The sequence below is a fragment of the Myotis daubentonii genome, chromosome 2 (genome assembly GCF_963259705.1).
Source record: "Myotis daubentonii chromosome 2, mMyoDau2.1, whole genome shotgun sequence".
Taxonomy (NCBI): Eukaryota; Metazoa; Chordata; class Mammalia; order Chiroptera; family Vespertilionidae; genus Myotis; species Myotis daubentonii.
Window position 1 is genome coordinate 136,657,904 of NC_081841.1, and position 27,774 is coordinate 136,685,677.

Below are 27,774 nucleotides of genomic sequence, written 5' to 3' on the forward strand. Positions count from 1 at the left end.
TGTGGTGTTTTCAATTTTGTAGACTATGTGTATGTGCAGTCAACAGTGTTTCTCTTCAGAACATCTTTCTACTATCCAGATGCTTTACGAGCCTTAATGATGTTTTCATTTGCACCACGCTTGTCAACGAACCAGCACCACGCTTGTCAACGAACCAAGGTGTAGAAAGGGTGGGTGAGGAGTCTCCAAACCAGACAATACAGTGCTTACAACTTCTTTCTAATTGGTTTTCCTGATGTTGAAAGTGAGAATAGGTCACTAATTGAGACATTAAGGGCAATGGGGAACATGCCAATCACACTCCAGTGCAAGGACCCTGAAGATGTCGGAGCGAGGACACTTTTCTAAGCTGTTCTGCTGTTCCCTTCCACTTGCTGTTGCTGCCAATGTCTGTAGTCGATGAATCATTTCCATACAACTCAACCTCCATAAGCTTGGTGAGTAGAATATGTATAGAAAACTGCACTTATCAAATATACCTAAAACATTTACAGAGAGTAATCCCATGCTAGACTTGAAAGCGAGTCTCAGTCATTTTGAAGGAGTGTTTTCATATTTTCTGATCACAAAAGAAATTTTAGAAATCAGTGAAAGAAATGACAACTAAAATAATCCTATATATTTGGACATTTAAAAATGTACATCTGAACCCAGAGAATTGTAATTTTAAAATATTTAGGAGTAATTGATAATAAAAATACAACATATCAAAATTTGTGAGATTCAACTAAAACAGAACTTAGAGGAAAAATTTAAAAATTTAAATGTTTGCTTTAAGAGGAGGAAAAATTAGAGAAAGCATCTTATTAAAAGAGAATAAACACAAAGAAGGAAGGACAAATAAAGATAAGAATAGAAATTACTAAAATAGCAAACAGCCATACAGTAGAGAAGATCAACACAGCCAGGTGTTATTTATTTGAAAAGACTAATAAAATTGAAAATCTTTGTCAACATTGATCACAAAAAAGAGGATGTAATAAAAAATATTAAAAATGAAAATGAGGCCTGGCCAGTGTGGCTCAGTGGTTGAGCATCAACCTATGAACCAGGCAGTCACGGTTCGATTCGAGGTCGGGGCACAGGCCCAGGTTGTGGGCTTGATCCCTAGTAGAGGGTGTGCAGGAGGCAGTCAATCAATGATTCTCTCTCATTATTGATGTTTCTATCTCTCTCTCCCTCTCCCTTCCTTTCTAAAATCAATTAAAATGGAAAAAAGAAATAAAAAATGAAAGTGAGGTATAACTACAGATGTGACAGATTAAAGAGATGTTAGAATATCAGGAATAGCTCTATGACAAGCTTTTAAACTTAGGTGATATAGGCACATGATATCCTATAGGAAAAAAATACCTTATCAAAATTAAATCAGGAAGAAATGGAAAGCCTCAATAATCTCATTTAAAAATAAAATTAGTACCTTAAAATTTTCATCAAAGTAAGACTCAAAGTCATTCAGAGAATAGAAAAGAAAGAAACATGTCCCAGCTCATTCATAAGGCTAGTATACTTGATACCAAAACAGGACAAGGGCAGTAAAAAAAGGGGGGAGGTGATTACAAGTCACTCTCACTTATGAATATAGATTTAAAATTCTTTTTTAAAAAGCTATTTTATTCTGGTATCGTGTAAACCACAAATTGGATTTATTCCAAGAATGCAAGGTTGGTTCAACATTACAAATGTCTATTAATAAAATGTATTCCATTACAACATGTTAAAGCAGATTAGTACAATCATTTTAATTGGCTACAGAATATCCATTCATGATTTAAAACAACCAAAAGAAAATGAGGTTTTAATCAACTTGCAATACAAGAGAACTTACCCTGTTAAAGACTATCCATAGTGAGCTCAGTGACAAAACAATTGATTTTTTTTAACCCTCCCAGAGTAATCCTGATATAATCCTTTTAATCCCAATACAATTACTTGGACTAGAATGTAACTGCTTTATATCACTTGCTTTGTATAGTAATTTACATTTTCAAATTGTCATCTGAAAACAAAAAATTAAAAAGATTGCTGTTCAAAGTCTATTAGCAGGCCCTAAAATTGTGGTTTCCCTAGTCTTTCCTTTTGAAAAATTAAAAGCCAACACTAACCTTGGAATTATTCCCTATTGAACTAGCTACATATCACAGATGATGATCTCATCTGTGCCATCATCCTTAGGAGCTGGCCTTTCAGCTGAATTCAGCAAAACCTGTGATTGAAATTTTCATTAAAAGGACATGGGTAGACTTGCACATGTAATTTAAAACGCATGCAATTGCTGATCACGAGTGGGGGGATTGCTGAGGTTGGAGGAACACTTCATCACAGGGTAAATGGATATGGCCATTAAGCATAAAGCTACAGCTCTAACAGCTCTAATTTTTATAGCTTGGGAGCCTTTCTTTTTTCTTTTCTTTTTTTTCTTTTGCTGTTATCATTCATGGCCATCCTGACACCATTTATTGTAAAGGGCCTGGGTAATTCAGCTCACTACTTTAATGCCTTCCATATTTAATGTTTCTGAAGCAGAGAAGATTAGACTGGTTTAAAAATGGTAATTTTCTGTCTGCACTTTTGAGATCTGTGCAGGCTGGGTGGTACTGTATTTTATTTTACCAAATAGATCTCAGCCCCAGATATTAAGACCATCTGCAATGGCACTATTTGTAGAGGTTTTCTTTCGTTGCTGCTGCTGCTGCTATTGTTTTTCTTTCTTAAAGACAATCTGCAGCTCAGAGACAGGGCAAAACTGAGATAGGCTAGAGCTGGTTCTCAACCTTCCTAATGCCACGACCCTTTAATACAGTTCCTCATGTTGTGGTGACCCCCAGCCATAAAATTATTTTCATTGCTACTTCATAACTGTGATTTTGCTACTGTTAATGAATCGTAATGTAAATATCTGATATGCAGGATGTATTTTCATTGTTACAAATTGAACATAATTAAAGCATAGTGATTAATCACAAAACAATATGCAATTATATATGTGTTTTCTGATGGTCTTAGGCGACCCCTGTGAAAGGGTCATTCGACCCCCAAAGGGGTCGCGACCCGCAGGTTGAGAACCACTGGGCTAGAGGCTACGTAGCTGCCACAGGGAACACCTGCCTGCAGAGGAGTGAAGCCATTCAGGGAAGCAACTTGCCGCAGCCCTCACCTGTCTATCCAGGGCTTGGCGTAGGGAACAGGTGAAACTTGGATCTCCAGGAGGTTTTGATTACTCTGAAACTCCTAAACCATGAGGTTCCAGACCAACCTAAGTGCGTTAAAGTAACTGGGAGACTTTGGGGGAACGAGCAGGTGTGGCCTGCCTTGCACCTCTCCTGGGATAGGTGTCTGCGCCCATGTATTTGCAGAGCTTGCTCCAGAGACACCTAAGGATCCAGCGGCAATCAGTTCAGGGCTCTTCTCACTCTGCCCTTAAATGTTGGCATCTCCTACTCATAACAATGTGAACTTGTATTAAGAAAGAAAAATTGGCCCTGACCGGTTTGGCTCAATGGATAGAGCGCCGGCCTGCGGACTGAAGGGGTCCCGGGTTCGATTCCAGTCAAGGGCCATGTACCTTGGTTGCGGGCACATCCCCAGTGGGGGGTGTGCAGGAGGCAGATGATTGATGTTTCTCTCTCATAGATGTTTCTAGCTCTCTATCCCTCTCCCTTCCTCTCTGTAAAAAAAAAAAATCAATAAAATATATTTTTAAAAAATAAAAAGAAAGAAAAATTGGTGTGGGAGCCGTAATCAGAGTACCTTAAATGGTCAAGGCCAATTTGCCATACGCATGTGCAAAGACAATGACACAGCATTTTTACTGTGTGCACTGAGCAGGCGTACCTTTCTATAACCCAAATACTGATGTCACTATTTGACAAGAAGCCTCTTTTGTCTAAGTTGGTATAAAGATGTGTTACTGACCAGCCGGCTGCTTTGTGGGGCTACTTTGAAGAGCTGTTTTGTCTGATGGCTACTTGGTCTGCAATAAAGTCTCTCCTATATGCCTACAACTGCTCATACGGTCTTCCAATACCCAGCTTCCACGGGGGTACAGCCCCTAGCAGAGAATATTCCCAATTATGCTACGACAATTGGGAATATTGTAATCACTCAGTTAGCTTCCCTAAAGTTCTACAGTTAATTAGGAGTCAGGTAACATAGGTGATGAAGGCCTTCTAGCTGGACAATATAGAGTTTCCATCCTGAGACATCTGTGGCTGATGTAGAGACACAACCTTCAGCTATATTGTATCTGTTTATCTGCAGAACATGTTTGATCATTAGAACTTTCTCACCACTAGGATTCAACCAAAATATCTCAGACCCCAACGCATTCTTATTCTATAACCATTACATCAAAAGCTGCTTTCCTAAAACTGCAGTCAAGAAGTTAGTGATGGTGGTAATAGCTGCTATTAATGATGCTAGAATGAGCATGGTTTGGCCCTCCAGGAGCCTCCGGAACAAGGCCCAGGTCACTTTGTGTAAGGCACCTTCAAAGATGGCCACAGGATTTTGGTCAAAAGCCATCCAAAAAGGGTTTTCTAGCTATAAGCTCTGATCGTGACTGAGTTATAAACCCAACAAATGTCTATTGGCCTTTGGGCCACAGTACAAGGCCCAGCTGTTCAATCAGGTTCTTGTTTGAAGCAAATGGGCCAACCTGGCTGGAAAGCATGTTAATATTTTAAATTTCTACATTACCAGCTGTACATGTGCCCAGAGGCTGGGGTGATGACTACCTCATGTAGTTGCAAAAAAGAAAGTGATAAAAATAAATAAATCCCAGCAAATTGGATAATCATTTGCACTGGACTTGCCAGCACAGCCAATGGAGAGACTATCACTGATACATATACCTCCTTCAGCAAGGCATTTGACACTTATCTCCTGAGAATTGCATGAATGGTGTTAATTCAAGCTGGCTGGCCCTGTGCTTTGAAAATTGGCAGAAGGAAGGCAACCAGAGGGTGGGGCTCAACACCAGACCTTTTTCTCTCTGAATATTAATCCCCAGTAGTGCCTGCTCATGCCAGTGGAAAGTCACTTAACCTCGCTGGCTCTTACTCTCTCCTTTTTTGCAAAGAGGATAATGACAGCAGTTTCCTTTAACTTGGTACCCTTTGCCATCCAAGGAGCCTCACCTACTTAATTGATGTTCTTCAGTCTCACAATACCCCACTGGCGAATATTGTTAACTTTATTTAACATGTGAAGAAAATGGGGGGAAAAAAAAAACCCAAAAAACAGGAAGCTGAAATGACCCTGCAAATTACACCATTTTGAAAAATCAGCTGAAGAAGTGAAAATGGGTTTTAGAGCATTCCAAACCACTTTTGCAGCTTTTTCCCCTGTGGTCAGCACTCAAGAAGTTGGTGCATTGCTTTGCAAATGATGCATTATTCTCAGGAGACAATTGTGAGGAAAAAGAGGAGACCGGAGCAGTAAGGTGGCTTGTTCAAGGTCACACAGCAAGTCATGTGAACCTTTGAAATAATGACTTGTGGCTTTTTTGTTGTTGATTTTTCCTTTTGGACAATCCTTGGCTATATGTATTTTTTGTAATAATGTTGCCTTATCAGGAGATGGTCCATCATGACTAGTGACACCACTGGATTTTACAACTGCTAAAAAGCACCCGTCTTTCACAAGTCCCTCCCAGTAGGATATCCGCGTTAAATAAGTGGTATCTAAGGCTATGTCTACTGAAAGAGTTCCCCCCCTCCCCAACTCAGAAGGCCAAGGTCATGATCTCCTCCTCCTGCTCAGACACTAGGCTTCCTGCCAGTGGTGTGCTTAGTGCAATTTGACACTCAGAGAGGATCCTTTTGTAAATGTCCTCCTCCTCTAAATAACAAAATTATTTGCAGTAATAATCATGAAATGAAAATCTATAATAATAAAAGCATAATATGCTAATTAGACCGAACGTCCCCAGACAACCTTCCGGACGAGGCCGGGGCTGCGAGGGAAGCCGGGGTCCCTGGTGCCAGAGGGAAGCCGGTGCTGGCAGCCAGAGGAAGGAAGGCCTACCCTTGCATGAATTTCATGCATCAACCTCTAGTAATAATAATATTAGCCAAGAAAGAAATTCAGGAAGCAAAATGTTTCTTATATTAAAATTCACATATAATTATGCCTATAAAGAATAAATAAAATAGTACAGCGAAATGAAAAAAAAAATCACAACTATCTACTCAATAGTTTTTGTAATCTACCTAACAGTTTGAACTTTGATCCTTTGATTATATTTAATATAACACAGTATGTAAATAATTATCCAGTAAGTGAATTTTAATAAAGCCAGTACAACTACTAATTGTACCACTGATACATTTTCTTGATTTGTTCTTTTGTTTCAAAGCAAAATATTAACAATTTTAAAAGAATACATTTCCATTTTTTAAATATTAAAATTTAGTAAAAATATTTTACATATGAAAATTTGCACGTACCAACCAAAAATAATACAACTCATGTTTCTCACAATGTTTCACTAGTTTAAGTTTTAAATGTAAGCATTCTCACCCTAACCGGTTTGGCTCAGTGGATAGAGCGTCGTCCTATGGACTGAAGGGTCCCAGGTTCGATTCTGGTCAAGGGCATGTACCTTGGTTGTGGGCACATCCCTAGGAGGGGGTGTGCAGGAGGCAGTTGATCGATGTTTCTCTCTCATCGATGTTTCAAACTCTCTATCCCTCTCCCTTCTTCTCTGTAAAAAATCAATAAAATATATTTTTAAAAAAATAAAATAAATGTAAGCATTCTCTAAGAGGTCCTGTGGAATGAATTGAAGTAGCTCAAGTTCTAGTTCTTGGTCTTTGCAGTAAGTGTACTGTCATTGTTGATTTCAGATCTTATGTGGAAATGTAGGCATATATGTAAGGGTTGGAGACACTGTCCCTAAAACCAGCTCGAATGATCTAAATCCAAAGAATCCTTGCGTGTGTGGGAGCAGGCACCCATCTTGAGATCTCAGACCCTTGAAAACACTGATTTCTGCCTTTGCGCCAGTCTCCAGAGCTGCCCAGGCTCCCAGGGCACTAAAAGGCATGACCCCAGGGGACAAGCCCAGTCAGGCCTGCGCTTGGGCTGTGGGCTCTGGCTGACTTTAGGCTCTTAACAGCAGGGTCAGGGCACAGGGCCAAGCTCCAGGCTGTAGAGGAAGCCTCATCCCAGCACGAGCAAGAGATTGCCTTTCTGCCTAGCAATGAGAATGGCATTTAAAATTCAGTATCAGAAAAGATATTGACGAGATTAAAGGCCGGAAGGAATTGATTTATGAGGAAAGACCCAAGGAATTAAATATGTATAGCCTGGTGTAATAGGATATTAGGCTCTGAGCACAATTTCATTTCTACGATCCAGTGTTCCTGTTATCAGTCATCTGAATGTGGAGTTCTCTCCCAGAGATGTGTCTCCCCCAGGGGTCTCAGCGCTGGAGGCAGAGGCAGGCGCCAGGAATGATAAACCGGTCCGCGAGCTTGGTTACCCTTGTATCTCGCCCTAAATTGAAGTGCAGTTTCATCCCCAGGTGGAAGCAGATGACATTTTAAACTAGAATAGATCTTGAGTAGCCTTACCACCTCCTGTGACAAGAAAATTTAAGCTAGTCCAATTCCATCTCTTTTCCCCCAAGGAGAAAAGCGAACCTTGTAGTTCCAGGTGGTAAATGACTGTCCTTCCCCCGCCTCCGTTAGATGTGTTTGCCTTTAGGCAAAGCCTTGCTCTTAAGTTATAATAATAGTACTTGATTTTTTTACACCTCAAACTTTCCCTAACAATCCGAGCTGGCTGGGGATTGATGGTAGTCGATGTCAAACAGGCACAGGCAGATCTCATGGGCAGGACAGGACCTAAGGCTCACTGGCCCGAGTGGCTCTGAGGTCTCTGAGAGCCAGAGCAGGGCTGAGGTGGTGGCGGCCGTGAGAGTGCCGGGGAGCAAAGAAGCAGCTGTATGCTGTGTGTTTGGGTAGCAGGATCTCACCAAGGGAGGCAGGATTAATGGATGTATCCTCTCCCTGTACAGCAAGAAAAGGGGACAAGACTGCAGCGCTGGCCACAATGGGGCTCAGGTGGCAGGCTGAAACATGTGGAGAACTCAGGGTGGAGGCCAGGTGCATAGACAGGGCATCGCCACACAGACCTTTGATTATAGTTAATATGGCACAGCATGGATATGAAACAGTCCACCGGACACAGTCACACCCGCCATGGCCTTGGGCAGACCGTTCTCTTTGGATGTCCCTGGACCTCGTTTTCTCAGGTGATAGTCTACTGGCCTTACATGCACAGCCCACTGAGTAGGGCATCTGATTTATAGCAAAGTCTTGGAGACGGAATAACATTTATTAAAACTGAAGCAACCAAAAGCACATTAACTTGATGACACTCCATGGGTTCCTGTTTCCAGACTTTTGTGCGTGCAGATTCAGTGGCTCGTTTCTAACAAGTAGAACAAGTGCTGGTTCAAAATGGATCTCCTGAGCCCATTTTCCTAACACCTACATTGATCCCCCAAAATCTGCTATGGAAACTCCCCTGGTTATAGTCATTCTTGGCACCTTGTGCCACCTTAAATTAGTTGCAGTGTGCCTAATAGCATTCCCCGGAGCAGCATCGAGAGGACAGGCTGCTTAGTGTCTGCTTCCTTGGCATCTCCCACATGATCTAGCCCAGCACTGTGTACTAGTCGATCAGTGTTGATTGAGGAATAAATGGATTATTGATTGATCAAATGAATTGGTGAATGAATGAATATCAACGGATTCTTTTAAAAGAACTGAACACAGAGCCAAGCACTGGGGAAATCCTGAAGCGAGGGGAAGACGGGAAGAAAAAAAGCATGCATTCATACATGCACACACATGTGTCTGTGTGTGTAGGAAGGTGTCAGTCATGATCGGTATATAGCTACCTGATAGCAGGAGTTCACCTTACCTGCCTCTGACCTAAATTTAGAAAAGGTACTTCTCCACCACCAGGCATGACACAAAAATCAGTGTTCCATTTAGGGGTCCGCTCTAATTTATGCCAACCACCACCTCCATCCCCCTGCCACCCATCAGTCCTGCCAAAGATTCCCGAGTTATCACAATTCTGTGGATGTCAGCTTATAATGAGATGCTGCTGGTATATTTCATATAGAGTATTTTCACTTTAGTCTGTGATTTTCATGAGATCTAACCTTCTGTATTCTGTTAGCTATATTAAAACTTCACCTTGGTAATAAAATTATAAAATTTAAGGGGAAAAAAGGCAAGGAGGGATGGTGTTACAGTTTTAAATCCACCACACCACTCAGATGTATACACAAAAGCATGTTGCCAACAGCCCCCAGCCCTTCAAGGACATGGTGAACACCTAGGCAGAAGTTGTAGCTAGGTCGGAGAACCAAGATGGCGGCATAGGTTAACGCCGGAGTTTGCTGCTTTGAACAACTACTTCAAAAGTGTAACCAAAAAACGGAAGGGACACCACCCAGAACCACAGGAACGCTGGCTGAGTGGAAGTCCTACAACTAGGAGGAAAGAGAAACGCACACGGACACTCAGAGGAGGCGCAGTGGTGAAGTCAAATTCTGAGGTGCGGAGTGCGCGGAGCGGGCTGGCGGCGGAGGGCGCGGTTGGCGTTTTCAATCAGGAGGGAGTCGCAGACTCTGAGCACCAGATCCAGGCGAGTCTTTAGGGACCCAGACTCAAACGGGAGAAGCGGGACTGTCTGGCTTCAGTCAGAGCGAGTGCAGCTTTCTCTCCGAGCTTTGCAGCGGGTGCTGGGACTCAGAGAGGCAGAGCCCCTGGGGACAGGACTGAGAGCCGCCATAACTGCTCTCTCCGGCCCACCCTGTTGATCCTGTGCGACCCGCCCCGCCCAAGCCCTGCACAGAGGCATTTGCCGGATAGCCTCAGGCAAAGGCTAGATTAGCACCTCCCTAGAGGACAGAAGTTCTCTCACTGCTGACACAGCTGATTCTCATAGCCACTTGGCCTGGAGGTCAAACCCTCCCTGGGATTAGCTACAACAATCAAGATTTATCTATAAGACTGCGAACAAAGACCACTAGGGGGTGCACCAAGGAAGCATAACAAAATGCGGAGACAAAGAAACAGGACAAAATTGTCAATGGAAGAAATAGAGTTCAGAACCACACTTTTAAGGTCTCTCAAGAACTGTTTAGAAGCTGCCGATAAACTTAATGAGCTCTACACGAAAACTAATAAGACCCTCGATCTTATATTGGGGAACCAACTAGAAATTAAGCACACACGGACTGAAATAACGAATATTATACAGACACCCGACAGCAGACCAGAGGAGCGCAAGAATCAAGTCAATGATTTGAAATGCGAGGAAGCAAAAAACATCAAACCAGAAAAGCAAAATGAAAAAAGAATCCAAAAATGCGAGGATAGTGTAAGGAGCCTCTGGGACAGCTTCAAGCGTACCAACATCAGAATTATAGGGGTGCCAGAAGATGAGAGAGAGCAAGATATTGAAAACCTATTTGAAGAAATAATGACAGAAAACTTCCCCCACCTGGTGAAAGAAATGGACTTACAGGTCCAAGAAGCACGGAGAACCCCAAACAAAAGGAATCCAAAGAGGACCACACAAAGACACATCATAATTAAAATGCCAAGAGCAAAAGACAAAGAGAGAATCTTAAAAGCAGCAAGAGAAAGAAACCGAGTTACCTACAAGGGAATACCCATACGACTGTCAGCTGATTTCTCAACACAAACTTTGCAGGCCAGAAGGGAGTGGCAAGAAATATTCAAAGTGATGAATACCAAGAACCTACAACCAAGATTACTTTATCCAGCAAAGCTATCATTCAGAATTGAAGGTCAGATAAAGAGCTTCACAGATAAGGAAAAGCTAAAGGAGTTCATCACCACCAAACCAGGATTATATGAAATGCTGAAAGGTATCCTTTAAGAAGAGGAAGAGGAAGAAAAAGGTAAAGATACAAATTATGAACAACAAATATGCATCTATCAACAAGTGAATCTAAGAATCAAGTGAATTAATAATCTGATGAACAGAATGAACTGTTGATTATAATAGAATCAGGGACATAGAAAGGGAATGGACTGACTATTCTTGGGGGGGAAAGGGGTGTGGGAGATTCGGGAAGAGACTGGACAAAAATCGTGCACCTATGGATGAGGACAGTGGGTGGGGAGTGAGGGTGGAGGGTGGGGCGGGAACTGGGAGGAGGGGAGTTATGGGGGGGAAAAAAGAGGAACAAATGTAATAATCTGAACAATAAAGATTTAATTAAAAAAAAAATAAATAAAGCAAGCATGTCAAAAAAAAAAAAAAAAAAAAAAAAGAAGTTGTAGCTAGGAGGATTTTTAGTTTCGCGTGTCCTGATTTCCATTTCAAAGTGACAGTGCAGTGTTGCCAGGGTAGAAATCATAGTTTGAAGCAGGAAATGGAGCTGTGCATGTGGTCTCTCCCAGTGTGGCTTTGCATATGTGACAACCTCTGTGTGCCTATGATGCACCCATCTGTAAAAATGGAAATGTGACCTCACTTGTTCTGGGGCTCCAAATAACATTTGTAATGCTCTTTGAATTTGTCAGAGAGAAAGACCCAGCACACACTGAAGTCTGCATCCCCAAAGAGCATTACAAATGATCCTATTAAGTCAGTGGCCTGGAAATATCAAGATGTATCAGGTACCACATCTATTTACCTGTTATTGTCCACCAGAGTGTTTGAACTTGATTGGCATATGGATAATTGTCTAATTGGAACACACTCAATTGTAACTACCAAAAAAATGCAATAGTGCATCTGTTTAATGCCATACTCTCCAATGTTAAATTAAAATCATGCTGCAGTCAGCCAATCCAGCCGAGAGACACTTCTGATTAAGTTTTAGCTGCCTGTGAACTTCTGTGAGGCACTTTTGGTACTTAAAAATTCAAACTAGAAAGAATATTTTACAGGCTCATAAATTTCAACTGGAAGGGGACCAGAAAGACTGACTTCAGTTATCTAGTTGTGGATTATCACGTTGCTTTTATAGGACATCTAGTCAAGTGAAGAAGAGCAGTTTTGAATTGCCACTGTTTTGAATACATAAATATTAGTTTCACAAGTTTATGCTTCATAAACAAAAGAAAGCATTAATTTTGAAGAATGCAGAAAACAGTCTAGGGGTATTTATTTTATTTTTCTTCCAGTGGTGGTTTTGTTATTTTTATTAATTTTTTATGGTGGAACATGGGGAAGAAATTACATAATGATAAATTCATTGACTGGATTTTCTTAGCCTTTTAAGAAATATTCCCCTTTATATTAAGAAAGACATCTGGAACTGCCAGAGTAATGAATCAAAATGTCTTAAATGCTATTTTCCTCTGAAAGTTTCATATGTCCATATGTCTAGAATAATAAATTATCCAGTAATAGATTCTCAGGTGGTTTTTGTTATTGTGGTTGTTTTGGTTTTTGTCTGTGTGTGCAGTTTTCTGTTTTGTGTTGTTTTTGCTATAGATCATGGCTTAATCCTATAGAAGTGGGAGAAACCAGAGCAAGTATTCATTCATCTCTTCACTCATTCATCACCTACTATGTGTTAGAGGTTCACTCATTCATCACCTACTATGTGTGAGAGATAACCAAATTCTGAACCTATTTATTGGATGGTGTAATCTGGCTGGGAATTATCTATGAAATGTAATACACCATAGTAAGTGCTTTGGGAGTATAGATGTTAGAGCAACTAACTTGGCTTGGGTGGTTGGACAGGTCTTTATTGAGGAGGAACCCACACATACTGCACAGAGTTATGCAAGTTCTGTCCTGGAGGAGTGCACCAGGCCAAATGGGCAAGTGGGACTGAAATCAAGCCCAACCTCCTTACTTAGCCATGTGCTCTTGTGGGAAATTGTGTCTCCCTAGAGAGTGGGCCTCTTTTCTATTGTATGAAGTCCGCATATAGGTTGGTGTTAGCTCAAATGCATTCTTTAAGTTGGCTTAAAAAATGAATTGGAAACTTGCAGGCCTGATTCTGAGTAGTGAGCATGTCAGAGAGTGATGAAAGGACCGGTATTTCTGGGGAAGGACAAGAAGGTCAGTAGTTTGGATTTTATCCAGTAGAGGTTGGGGAACCAACAGTATTTTTCAGGAATGGGAGCACTTTAATTCCTAGATGGTCACTTCTCCCAGGAGTGTGGAGTGGATGACAGGGAAGGAGCAGATCCATGGTCACCTTTACCATGACAACCAAGAGAAGGCAGAGAGGCTGAGAGGCTGTGAAGGCAATGAAGAAGCAGGGTTTAACTTCAAGGTTTTAATTCTAGATACCCCAGTAATAGAGTAAAGCCAGGGTGGAGAGATGGTGATAATAGGCCTGGTTTGAAACAATAAGTGTCTAGTGCAGGGGTGGGCAACAGTTTTGTGAGTGCGTGTCAAAAACAGCACAATCTCTGACTCAAAATTCTTCTGCGTGCCAACCCTAATTTTTTGAGAACATGTGATGCCTACTTGATATCTCTTAAGGTGTATGTATGTGAAGAACCTTGAAGAATAATAAAATTCATTTGAGTGACAAAAACACAGTATATGATGATGAAAAATACATTTATTTTTTAATGTATACATGTATACTGCTAGTCCGACAGAAAACTTTATGACTCTGTTTGATATTATCTGTGGGACTTTTGCTGCTGCATCACTGATGACAGAGGTTTTACATCAGGTTTATATTTTGTGACCTTCAGAGATATGCACGAGCTACTACTTTCATCCATCAGGCTACTCCTATTACGAGACTTAACAAAATTCATCACTGAGAACAAAGATTCACAAACGTATGTGGATGAAACCAAAACACTGGTCGGATCTAGGAAGGCAGGGAGAGTTAAGGCAGAAGCATAGAAATTGCTCTTCCCCTCTCTTGTCAATCCATGTCTATGATCTTTAAGATAACTTTTTATGTACAATTATTTATGTATCTAAGATGCACCTACACTGAATTTCTCTGAAAAATAAAAAAGTCAATATTATGAAAAAAAATTGTAAATGGAAGACTATAAGAGAGATTTTGCATGCCAGCAAAAGTTCCTGGCGTGCCATGTTTGGCATGCGTGCCAGGGGTTACCCACCCCTGGTCTAGTGAGTGGTAGGAGTGAGGTGGAGACTATATAGTCAGTTTTGTGAAGCATAAGTGGATGAGATGTGTACTTGAAGCCATGGGTGTGAAAAGGATCACCTGAAGAGAGCGTGTATTGAGAGAAAAAACAGAACTTGGCCTTTAGTTGGCAATTAGAAAAGCATTGGCTACTTCAGTGAGAACAGTTTGAGTAGGGTATTACGGATGAAACTCACATTGTAGTAGAAAGAGGGATAAATAAGCATGAAAGGAAATGGGTTTTCATCCCATTTGCACCTTAGAATTATCTGTGAAGGGTTTTTGTTATTTGCTTTGTCAATATTTTTAAAATTAATTCATCTTCCAGTTACAGATGACATATAATACTAGAGGCCAGGTGCACAAAAATTTGTGCACTTGGGGGGGATGGGAGTCCCTCAGCCTGGCCTGTGCCCTCTCGCAGTCTGGGATTCCTCAGGGGATGACCACCTGCTGGCTTAGGCCCGCTCCCCGGGGGATTAGGCCTAAGATGGAAATCAGACATCCCTCTGGCAGCCTGGCAGCCCTCGGGGGATGTCCACTTGTCAGCGGGGAGCAGGCCTAAACTGCAGTCGGACATCCTTAGTGCTGCTGAGGAGGCAGGAGAGGCTCCCACCACCACCGCTGTACTGGCAGCCATCAGCCTGGCTTGTGGCTGAGCAGAGATCCTCCCATGTGAGAGCACCCTGACAACCAGAGGGCAGCTCCTGCATTGAGCGTCTGGCCCCTGGTGGTCAGTGTGTGTCATAGTGACCAGTCATTCTGCTGTTAGGGTCAGTTTGCATATTACCCTTTTACTATATAGGATAGAGGCCTGGTGCATGGGTGGGGAGGCCTGGTTTGCCCTGAAGGGTGTCCTGGATCAGGGTGGGGGTCCCGCTTGGGTGCCTGGCCAGCCTGGGTGAGGGGCTGATGGCTGTTTGAGGCTGGTCACACCCTCTTCAGGGTGGGGGTCCCCACTTGGGTGCCTGGCCAGCCTGGGTGAGGGGCTGAGGGCCGTTTTCAGGCTGGCGGGTGACTGAAGCTCCCAATCTCTCCTTTTTTTCTTTTCTTTTTTTTTCTCTGGGATTTATTTACCTTCTATGGCTGTCACTGGAACTGAGAGCCAGCTTTAGCTCTGAGTCTCGGCTCCAGCTCTGAGACCTCGGCTGCTGAAAGCAGGTATCTGGGTTGGTTTGGCTTCTATAATTGAAACACTGTTGCAGCTCCAGCTCTGAGGCCACGCATGGCTGAAAGCAGGTTTCTGGGGTTTGTTTAGCTTCTATAATTGCAACATTGTTTCTTAGAGTGCAGCTCAGAGGCCAGCAGCGGCAGGCAGGGATCCTTGGCTTCCTCCATCACTGGAGCAAGCAAGCCTCCTATTCGCTTCAGCTGCCTGGCTGCTGGCTGCCATCTTGGTTGGCAGTTAATTTGCATATCACCCTGATTAGCCAATGGGAAGCGTGTTGGAGGTATGGTTAATTACCATGTTTGTTTAGTATTAGATAGGATTATATTAGTTTCAGGTGTACAAAATAGGGATGAAACATTTACATCACTTATGAAGTGATCACCCTGATATATCTAGTACCCTTCTCACACTATACATAGTTATTAGAATACTAGTGGCCCATTGCACGAAGATTCGCACAATAGTCCTTCCTTCCCCTGGCTGCTGGCACTGGTTTTTCTCTGGCACCTGGGACCTAGGCCTTTAGTCTGGCCTCAGCAGTGAGGCTTGGCTTCTTCACTCTGACTACTCCCAGCTCCTCCTTTTTTTTTTTCCAGCTCCTCCTTGAGCAGAGGCCAGGACCAGCTGGAAGCATGGGTCGCCCCTGGTGACCCAGGCCCCCAGCCCCTCCTTAAGTGGAGCCCAGGGCAGGATGGAAGCTTGACTTCCTCCGTCACTGGGAGCAACCCAAGCCTCCTGCTTGCTCCAGCTCCATGGCCGCCGCCATCTTCAGTCGTCTTCAGTCTTAGCTCTGTGCCTGTGTATGCAAATTCACCTCCATCTTTGTTGGATTAATTTGCATACTCATCCTGATTGGCTGGTGGGTGTAGCAGAGTGACACCGATTTGCATGTTTCTCTTTTATTAGTGTAGATTACTGACTGTATTCCTTATGCTGTATTCTACATCCCTGTGAATGTTTTGTAATTTCCAATTTGTACTTCTTAATCCCTTCACCTTTTCCACCATCTCTCCAACCTCCTTCCCATCTGGCTACCATCAATTTGTTTTTCCCACCTACGAGTTTGTTTCTGTTTTGTTTTTTTGTTTATTTGAGGTTTTAGATTCCACATATAAATGAAATTATATGTGAAGCTTTTTTGTGTGTGTTTTTTTAAAGCATAGTTGTTTGGGTCACAGCTCTAGATATTCTGAGTTAATTGGTCTTCTATGTGGCCCAGGAATCAGCATTTTAAGGCCCCCCACCTTTAAAAACCACATTCCTTGACTATTCTTTTAGGAAGTATAAATAGGTGTGGCTCAGTTGGTTGGAGCACCATTCCATGCATCGAAGAATGGCATGGCAGGTTCAATTTCTGGTTAGGACACAGACCTGGGTTACAGCTTCAATCTCCAATTTGGACCTGTACTGGAGGCAACCTGGTGATGACTCTCACTCTCTCTTTCTTTCTCCCTCTCTCTCCCTTCCTGTCTCTAAAATCAGTTTTAAAAAAGTATATCCTTTAGTGAGGAAAACATTTTTTTTTAAAAGTATAAATAAACTTCAGCAGCTAAGATGCTTAAAATCACAAGGAGTCAGAGAAGCACAAAACTTTTAAAAGATGAAGAATCTTTATATTATTAGACTGACAAATATTAAGAAGTTGGATAATGTTAAGCATTTGTGTGGATGTGGGACACAGTAACTCTTATATACTGCCAGTGGGTGGGTAGAATGGTGAAGCCATTCTGTAGAGTAGCTTTGGCTAAGTAACTCCTTAGGCACACCCTATGGACCAGCAGTTCTGTGGCTGGAAACATAGCAAGGGATCCTCCCTAGGCCCATTAGGGAACGTGCACCAGCATGTTCCTTTGTAGCCTTGTGTAGAGGAGGGAGAAATGAAGATAATCGGAGTGGCCTTCGCTGGGAGAGTACATTAGGTATAATTGGGAGAATGCACTCCAAAGAATATTATGCAGCATCAGCAGCAATAGATTATTTATACAGGGCAGGGCAAAAGTAGGTTTACAGTTGTTTGTATGGAAAATAATACAATAATCCTATATAATAAAAGGCTAATATGCAAATTGACCAAACGGCAGAATGACAGTTTGCTATGACATGCACTGACCACCGGGGGCAGATGCTCAATGCAGGAGCTGCCCCCTGGTTTCAGTGCACTCCCACAGGGGGAGCGCTGCTCAGCCAGAAGCAGGGTTCACGGCTGGCAAGCACAGCAGCAGTGGCAGGAGCCTCTCCCACCTCCACAGCAGCACTAATGACACCTCAAGGGATGTCCTAAACCAGCAGCCTAACATCCCCCAAGGGGTCCTGGGCTGCGAGAGGGTGCAGGCCAGGCTCGGGGATCCCCTCCCCAGTGCACGACTGTGGTGTACTGGGCCTCTAGTTAATAAATAATAATACAAGAATAAACTCTGTGTTTTGTAGACTTACAAATATAGACCTACTTTTGCTCCACCCTGTGTACATATTAAAATGGACGGACCTTAAAAACATAGTGCTTAGTAAGTAAATGTGACACTGTCAATTACATAAAAATGCATACTCAAATAAGAACATTATATATTTTAGAAAAACATATTTGAATAAAAAAGTAGAAACTATTGATAGTGGTTATCTACATATGAGAATAAAAGGAGGTAGGAATAAGAAAGAAGACATTTTATTTAAAAAGTGTGATATCAAGAAATGAGATAGGAGGGAAGCTTAAAAATGGGCAGTGACATAAAGGGAAAGGGTGTGTGTGTATTTACTTTTTAAAATTTCTAATTTTTAACTATGGTACAGTTTGTATAACATAAAATTGACCATCTTAGCTATTTTAAATGTAGTCTATTAGTGTTAGCTACATTTATACTGGCATTTTAACAATATTATATTCCCTATGCTGTTCATTACATCCCCATGACATTGTGTGTGTGATTTAATAGAATGAAGAATGTTATAAATGCGTAAATGACATAGCAGACTTTAATGGGATTCTCACTTTCCCTCTTCTTTATTCACAGCATTGGTAATAATAGCTGAGAGTTAAACCCAAGTAGTATTCCTTTCTTTGTCCTTTCCCCAACCTTAATCAAGTTCTTTTGATTTTTTTCTCGTTACTCAAGCAGTATATGCTCCATAGAGACATAGCAGAAAATTACAAGCAAAAATTAACAGAAACATCCTTAAACCCACTCGCCCAGAAATGGTATCCTGATCCTTTTCTGTGAATATGTTGCAGTTCAGTGAAAACTTTTAGAAACCTGAAATTTTTGTTCAGAGAACAATGCTTGATGCACTTCCTCTATGTCCTGAGACATTTTAAAAATCTTCATTTTTAAAAAATATATAGTTGTACTGATTTCAAAGAGGAAGAGAAAAATAGAAACATCAATGATGAGAGAGAATCATTGATCAACTGCCTCCTGCACACCCGTTACCAGGGATGGAGCCCGAGACCCAGGCATGTGCCCTGACCGGGAATCAAACCATGACCTCCTGATTCATAGGTTAATGCTCAACCACTGAGCCACTCTGGCCAGGCTGTGCAGCTTCATTTTTAATGGCTGCATAGTTTTCCATTGTACAGATGTGCCATCATTAATGTAGCCAAGCCCTTCTGTTGGACAGAGGTTGCTCTAAATTTTGCTATTCCAAGTGCTCAGGGAACACACATAAGCAACCTGCCTTTGAAGATAATTTCCTGCCCTTCATTTCGGTTCATTTTTAAGGGAGGTTTAAGGATTAGATTTGAAATTATCTAATGATGTAAAAATTTACTTGGCATCGCTTGGTCAGAGTGGCTCAGTTGGTCATGTGCACTGAAAGGTTGCTGGTTTGATTCCTGGTCAGGGCACATACCTGGATTGAGGGTTTGATCCCCAGTCAGGGAGCGTATGAAAGGCAATCAGTTGATGTTTCTCTCTCACACGCGTGCTTCTCTCTCTCCCTTCCTCTCTCTAAGCATGTGCTCAGGTGAGGATTAAAGAAAAACAAAACACATTTACTTGACATCATCAAAGTGAGCACGAGATCCCCTCAGAACTGGACGAGTCATGAATGAGAATGAAGGAACAGAGTCATTCCTCACTGTTTGTAAACTGTCATCTTAGGTACTTGTCACAGTGCCGAAGTACAAGACGGGCTCCCTGGTTTCTGTACCTTAATCAATCGATGCATAAATCACATGGAGTGTTCAGGGAGCCAGTGTGGGATGTGTTTTACCTCACCTGCGAGCAGCTGGTGAAATAGGAGGCACTGAGTTATTACAAAATTGCAAGGGAATCACTGTTTATGCTTGAGGACCAAGGGAGGTTCTTCAGCTTGTATCGGGTGCCAGAGTAGGAACAGAGCAAGCCAACCCAAGGGAACGCAGTGTGTTTTTCTGAGCGCTTACTCCCCCAACATGCCCCGAAAGGAGTGGTTTTGAAGGAAATCTTTTAATCCTTCCAGTTGGTGGGTTTCCCCACCAGAAGCCCAGTGCCAGTGTTTATCCAGGCCTTTCCGTGAAGAGCTGGCTGGGAAGCTCTGCAGCCAGTTTGTCAGGGGCCCAAAGAGGCAGGGAAACACTCGTATGTTCACAGCATTAGGGAAGCATCTTCTGTGGACAGGAGCAGAAGAAATGCGCTTCTGTCTCTTTAAACTAGCCCTCTGTTGTCAGGAGGCTTTGAACAGACCTAGCTGTTTCCAGAGCCTGTTCTGAAGCTCTTGAATGTGTCCCAGCCCGTGTGTGTATTAATATACAACCCGTTCCAAAGAATTAGTGCTGGGCAGCGCTGTGCTTGGCAGACAGGCGAGCCTCCACCAGTTACAGTTGAGAGGGCAAGGAAAGGTTTACCAAAATCCCCCTCAGCGGCCCGGCTTAAAAATAGCAGCATAGGCCATAGCTTAGTGTTTTGACAGCTTATATCAGCAGTTTTCTCGGCTGATATATTGATTGCAGTTTGGACTTCAGTCCTGCTGATTTAATAAAACATCACTGTCATAACAGGGAAAGTAAAAGGATCCTTCGTGGCCCCAGCCACCGGTGAAGTAGCTTTACTGTCGTAAGTAAAATGAAGTCATCTTGGACAAGATGACCGATTATATATATATATTACTTCTTCAATATGTTGTTTATTAACACTATTCTACATGTTTTCACAAATATGCATTTGTTAAAAGGAATATAATGGTGCCTTACAAATACTACAACAAACTTGCTTCATTGTGCAGCAATGTCACAAACAGCCTTGTGTGTCCCTAAACTACAAGACTTGCTACACTCAGTTGCGGGCAGAGGAACACACACAGAAGTTAAGTGAAGTACGGACTAAGCTCCGAGACTTGTACAAATCTCCTCATGGTCTCCAGTGGATATTCTGAATGTCTTACAGTCACTGGCCTTCAGTCCTACTCACCCTACATATCCTTCCATCTCACAGCAATTGCTGACCATCCAGGAAGAGTTAAACAACAAAAAGTCAGAACTGGAACAAGCAAAGGAAGAGCAGTCGCACACACAGGCGTTACTCAAAGTCCTCCAGGAGCAAGTAAGTGGCCGCAGCAGCTCTGCCTGGGGACGGGTTCAGGCATGGACATGCGTCCCCTGGGCGCTGGGTGCGCAAGCATGACGGAAGTGAACCTGCGGTGCAATTAGCCTGCCCCCTGCCCGGCCAGCCTCCCCGGGCTTTGCTCTGTGGAATTTATAATCTCATTCCCAGCACCTCTGTTGTCACTCATAGGTTCCTATTTAGATTATCATAGCCCACCAGCTATGTGGGAGAGTTTCTTCCAGAAGATAAATGAATTTTGGTAAAGGTTTAAAATATTGGCAGTGCAGATATATTTCCTAGCAAGCAGCTAGTTTCCTCTTAAGTCTAATAGTGAGGAAAATGAGTTTAGCATACCCCTGGCACGCCTGCAGACGTGTGCATAAGAAGGACTGATTCATGGCAACATTAAAGAAATACCTTCCCTGTGCACCAGGCCACCGATCTCACCACGGTGAGCAGCAAACCTTTTATATGAAGTTTGTAAATCTGATCGTTTCATCCTGGCTTCCTGTGATAGCAAAGTGTGGCCTGACAATGATAAGTGGATTTGAAAGTGCAGTCTTACAGCGGGTAAGATGGATGGCTCGGCACAGAGTGAGTCCAGCCCAGCATCCACATGGGAAGAGCAGGGATGGGGGTGGGAGTGGGGGAGGAGCTGTTGGAATGCTTCCCTAGTCGGGCCTGCACTTGCTGCCTGTGACGTAATGCATGTAACTGGGAGGGGAGCTCACACAGAGTAACTCCAACCCTAACCAAATTTCAGTTGTTTTAAATTTTTAACTTACGGTGATCTATGAAAACATTATTTGTATAATATAAGTAACTGCAAAAGTGACATTTTTTAAATATGAAGTTGGAAGAGTGTGACCCTACTCAGCCGTGACTCAGTCACTTTACAGATGTTTATTTTTACTGGTTTGAGGTCAAGAAAATATATTTTTAGTTACTTTCCCCTAAAAGTATAAGTGATTTGTGAGGGAAAAGTGAAGGTGTTGGACACTTTATAAGCTTCTATAGCTTTGGAGGAAAATGCTTTGTAACACAAATCATTCTCTTTTATAATTAATACTAGAAGCCCGTTGCACGAAGATTCGTGCAATAGACCTTCCTTCCCCTGGCTGCTGGCACTGGTTTTCCGGACCTGGGACCCAGGCCTTTGGTCTGGCCAGAGCAGAGAAGCCAAGCCTTGAGGCTAGGCTTCTCCCCCTCTGGACACAGCAAGGCTTGGCTTCTGCGCTGCTCCAAGCCTCTTTAGTCTTCAGTCTTCACTCCACGCCTGCGTATGCAAATTAACCTGCCATCTTTGTTGGGTTAATTTGCATACTCATCTGATTGGCTTGTGGGCATAGCAAAGTGACACCAATTCGCATGTTTCTCTCTTATTAGTGTGGACTAGAGGCCAGATACACGAAATTTGTGCAAGGGGCTCAGCCCCCGCCACCTCGGCGGCCACTTCTGCCTCAGCCCCCACTACCGCAGCTTCGTCCAGAAGGACGGAAGGATGTCCAGTCTAATTAGCATAGTATGTTTTTATTATTATAGATTATTATAGATATACTAGAGGCCTGATGCACAAATTCATGCATGGGGCGGGTTTCCCCTCAGCCCAGCCTGCATCCTCTCCAATCTGGAACCCCTCGGGGGATGTCCAACTGCTGATCCCTGGCATCAGGCCTAAACCGGCAGTCAGACATCTCTCTCACAATCTGGGATCGCTGGCTCCTAACTGCTCACCTGCCTGCCTGATCACCCCTAACTGCCACCCCTGCCAGCCTGATCACCCCTAACCACCTCCCTCTGCCGGCCTGATTGCCCCCAACTGTCCCCCTATGCAGGCCTGGTCACCCCCAGCTTCACCCCCTGCCAGCCTAGTCACCCCCAACTGCCCCCCCTGCCAGCCTGATCTCCCCTTACTGCACCCCCTGCCAGCCTGGTCCTCACCAACAGCCCTCCCCTGCTGGCCTGGTCACCCCCAACTGTCCCCCCTGCCAACCTGGTCGTCCCATGCAGCCTGCTGCTCAGTCGTTTGATCATCCCTCACTAACCCCCCTGCTGGCCTTGTCGCCCCACGCAGCCTGCTGTTCGGTCATTACTGTTACTGTGACGGCATCCCAGACAATGTGCATACATTTTTATTACTAGTATAGATTAAGTAACTTAGACTGAGGCTAAGTTTGTACAATTTTGGATAAGTTAGATGGAGCTGAAAAATACTGTTTACTAAATTCACATGGCCGACTGTCTCGGAGACCTGCAGTCATGGACCTTTCTGTCTTTGCAGTCTTGAGACTCCCAGCCAAGTGGAGCTGATTTGGTTCAAACTTGCTCCCGATCAAACAGACAGCTCTCACCTTTGTGGTTTATATTCCTGTGCTTGCACATGTGCAGTCCCTCCCTGAGTGACTCAAATCCTTTATGTGATTTGAAGTCTGAACCCCGGTTTTTCAGAGTATTGCTATATTCTTGTAGGGTTTGCATCATTAAAGCACAGACACAGTCACTGGTGAGGCATCACACTTCACTCTCCATTACTTAAGAAATAGATGGGAATGTGGAGAAGATTCAGAGCCACTAACATCATTAGAAACCTATGAAATACTACTGGAAAGAACGCATTTTTAAATCTGCTGTACTATTTAAATGGGGTGGCTCTTTTTAAGCAAAGGCACTGAGAATATTTAAATCTAAGCAGGCCCACAGCAGCCAAATGCATTGGGTCCTACCCCTACCACCAGCTGTTTTCTTGACAGCCCCTCTCCTGGTGCTCCTGTCACCCCTGCTAATGGTGGCATGCAGTGGGCATGTTCCTTTCATCTTGCAGCCACCCACCACTCCCAGAGACATACACTTAAAATGCACATGTACCTCCATGAGCATTGCCTTCCAAGACTTTCTTTGGACTTGTGTAGGGTAACTACATGTATGAACACCTTTTCAGTGCCTGCATAGGTAAGGCCTAGATAAATGGCCTCACTGCTAGAGCTTTTGATTGTTTGGGTCTGGAGTCTTGCTTTTGCACACACACATACAGAGAAAGAGAGAGAGAGAGAGAGAGAGAGAGAGAGAGAGAGAGAGAGAGAGAGAGAGGGAGAGAGATGGACCCTTCCCAGAAGACTTGGAATTTTGCTATTCAAAGTGACTGCCACTTGTTGGGGACCCTGAAAAGAAAGACTAGGTTGTGAGGGCACCTTACCATCGGCGACCCCACCCCTCCAGGGAAGGCAGGCTCATTCCTTGAGTTCTCTGTTTGCTAAGATGCAGCATCTCCAGGTCCCTCCAGGCCCCACTGGCTTAATACCTGGAGCTTGTTCAAAAGACCCAAGTCCCATGAGACACGGTATTGGATCCCACCATCTGGAGGAGGGAGCAGCGAGGAGAACAGGGAGTCTTGTTAGCAAGACTCATACACCAAGGAGCAGGCCAGCGAGGGCTTCAGCTGTCGGGAGAGGGGAACCTGCAGGAGGGAGGCATGACCTGTGGTCATCAGTCCTGGCAGAGGAGAGTAGGGAAGCGGCAATGCTGGTGAACAGGGAGAGATGAGAGCAAATGTGTAGTGGACGAAGCTAGGGCAGAGATAATGAGAACACGGAGGAGGAAGATGGAATTGACTTAAAGGGGAGAAGGGCACATTTATGGCATTAAGCTTGCAAAGGTGAAGCACTTTAACAGCACAGTCCTATACTTCGGCTGAAAATAACAAAACACTCTGAGCTAACTCCACTCTAACAGTGGCACAAGTTACAGCCCTAAGGTGGGATGAGCAAAGAGAGGAGGAAGGTGAGGAACACCTACAATAAGAAAACGTAAGATAGGAAAATGTAGAGGGGTTTTTAAAGTCCTTTTGTGCCCACTGACAATAGATGGCACTTTATCACTGCGCGCCCTTTTCTTTTCATATAGGTCACCCATTGCCCATGCTCCCTTATACTTGTTATATGTACAGACATCAATGATGTGGCCCTGAAGCATCGTGGGCAGTTTTTTTCATAAATGGGAGAGATGTGGACATGAGCCATAACCAGCTTCCCCATACTCACTGTCTTCCAGTCGCCATTGCTTTGGCAAAGCCCCTCTCTTGGCACAAAGAACATATGTCTTTCTTGCTTAGAGTTTGAGATTGCCTTAAAAATATAATGAAGCTTTCATTTTAATGTATACAAGTAGCCATGAAAACCAGTGTTCGAATCAAGCACAGAGATGGTATATATGCATTTATTTTCTTTCAAACTTTAAGCATTTATTTCTCACCATGAATTCTTTATTTCAGGCATTAAAAATGGCACAGAAGGTGCTGCTTCGAAGCATAATAAGCCAGGAAGAAATACTGGCAACAGCTGCAAGGCCTGCTCACCCTTTGCCCTTGCTCTCTGCCTCCATATGTCTGCTTTGAGTCAGGCTAGGGTAAAATGCCAATTAAAGGTTCCAGAACTCTGGTAACAGCTGATTTCTCATAATCCTCTGAGAGAGAGAGTCTAGGGAGTAGTGTTTTCAAATGTTCACTGTCCAAAATAGCTTTTCTGCTAATGCCTCGGTGACCAAGGAGCTGTCTTCCCAGTTCTTCCTTTATGAAAAGAAGCAAACCATCTTCTTTTAGGCCTCCAGACACCATGTCAGCCATTGAAACGTGTTCACAGAGGACATGGCAGTCGCTCCGTGGCCTATTCAACCAACCACCCTTCACCAGTCACCGTTGCTATCACATCATTTTGCTGGTGGCAGCTTGCAAGCACTGCAGGGCTTAAATTAATAGCAATGCAACTGGAAAATGAAATCATTTTTTATTCTTAAGAACCAATTTTTGTACATTTTATGCCTATGGGATTGCTTTCAAATCTTGTTATTTAAAAAATAATGAACAAGATCCATTTATTTTTGCCAGCCGTCAAGTTTCATAAAATATTGGTCTCAAACTGACCCAAGGAAGACTCATTAGAATTATGGGCCCATCTGTGTTTTCCCTCCTTGGAAGTTTTATAAAGTGCAACCTCAGACGAACCAGAGTTAATAAGATGATATACACTTAATAGATATGCTTGCTTATTCACTTGGTGTGTTGTGTTTGTTTTTCTTGAATTTGCAGTTAAAAGGTACCAAGGAATTGGTGGAGACCAATGGCCACAGCCATGAGGATACAAATGTAGGTACCCTAAACCTGGTATTTGTTCTTCTTTTTTAATTGATGTTGGTTGAATGCTCATGGGAATGTGGCATTGTATTTATAACACAAAGGAAATCAGAACTCCTGCCTCTCCGTGGCTTATTAAGATCACCGTCCTTGCCTTGACAATCAAATATAGTAGATAGGCACTGCTATTGGTAGCTCAGGTTACAGGATGCCAACGTAGAAGTACCTGACCTAATCTCTACCATAAAAATTCTAATCTCAATGAATTTGTTTGAGCCCTTTATATTTCCAAAGCTATAAACTAATGATGTGTTGGGAGGCCAGATAGAATGAGACCCAACAGGTTAATAAGACATTGCATGTATATTTATTCAATTTGCCTGTCAATGCAGATGGTAATGAAATGATCGCTATGTTGAGGAGGTATCAGGGCAAACCATTTCTCCCATAAAAGCCCGGAAAAGTGTACCCCTCTTCTGTGTCAGACCCACAACAGTAGCATGATGCATCTGTCTTCTTGATACAGGCATCATGGTACAAGGCCCCAGTTAGCAGCCTGACTGCCTCTCTTAGTGTTCCTTAAATTGCCCCAAATTATTAAGTGCTCTCTTTGCCTTGGAAGTTCTTCAGTCTCAGGTGCAATATTATACCATGTAGATCATTGTCTCTCCATATGTTTGATGGTCTTGTGTGGGTTTTTTTTTTGTCTTTTAAAAAATATCTCTGATATCTATATGTATCTGATTACCCTCATCACAGAAAATGCTTACTAAGCAGTTATTTTCACATACCACAGAATCAGACATGGTAATCAATGCCTGATTAGCTAGAGCTGGGAGAAATGATTCATTTCATGTTTCCTCTTGTTTTAATTTTATACAGCAGAGAGCCTGACATGCAGAGTACCAGAAATTCCCTCTTATTAATTACTGTTTCCACCAAACAGATAGTTAACATGTGATGCTTATTGAGACCTTACTGTGTACATGGAGCTCTGCTAGGTACCGGGGAGGGAGTAGTTTACAAAAAATTGTTAGTCCCTGGCTGGTGTGCTCAGTGGTTAGAGAGTTGCCTTGCACATCAAAGGTCTTTGGGTTCAATTCCCAGTCAAGAGCATATACCTGGGTTGCAGGTTAGATCCCCAGCCCCAGTCAGGGCACGTGGAAGAGGCAACAAATCTATGTGTCTCTCTCACATCAATATCTATCTCTATATCTCTATCTATCTCTATCTCTATCTCTCTCCCCCTCCTTCCCTCCCTCCCTTCCACTCTCTCTCTCTATGTATATATTCACACACACACACACACACACACACACACACACACACACACTCAGATGAGGATTAAACATTTTTTTAAACAAAAAGAATTGTAAGGCTTGCTGTCTGCCCTCAAAGAACTTGTGAAGCAGTTGAGGAGTTAAGGAACACATGGGCAATATATAAGATGGGGTAAGTGTACAGGAAGGTGAGGCCACTATGACATGATGTAGTTTGAAATTTGGACTTTGCTGCTTGTTACCTGTGTCAATTTGACAAGTTACTTAAATCTCTGAGCTTCCTTTTCCGCATTTGTAAAATGAATGACAAAACCTCAAAAACGTATCATGATGTTGTAATGAGCTGAAGAACGTGAAAACCTTAAGGTGTTAGTACTGAGGTTACTTTGTGCTGGATAATGAAGAATGCTTCATGGGTCTGTGGCATTTGTGTTTGACTTTGACGAATGGATAGAACTGAGAAAATAGGAAGCTTGAGGAGGAAGCCATTCATTCGGAGATCCCCATAGGAGACACTGTGCCCTAAGTAGAGATGTCTT

At 43.0% G+C, this 27,774-nt stretch overlaps 1 protein-coding gene across 5 annotated transcripts in view; it reads left to right on the top strand.

Annotated features, from left to right (window-relative positions):
- The window catches only part of ENOX1 (ecto-NOX disulfide-thiol exchanger 1), a 611,845-nt gene that overhangs the window by 530,502 nt on the left and 53,569 nt on the right, over nt 1–27,774 (top strand). For all 5 annotated transcript variants that reach the window (XM_059684703.1, XM_059684702.1, XM_059684704.1 and 2 more), the window contains 2 exons: nt 20,720–20,827; nt 25,911–25,967. In XM_059684703.1, the coding sequence (XP_059540686.1) occupies nt 20,720–20,827; nt 25,911–25,967 (165 nt within the window). The remainder of the gene's footprint in view (nt 1–20,719; nt 20,828–25,910; nt 25,968–27,774) is intronic.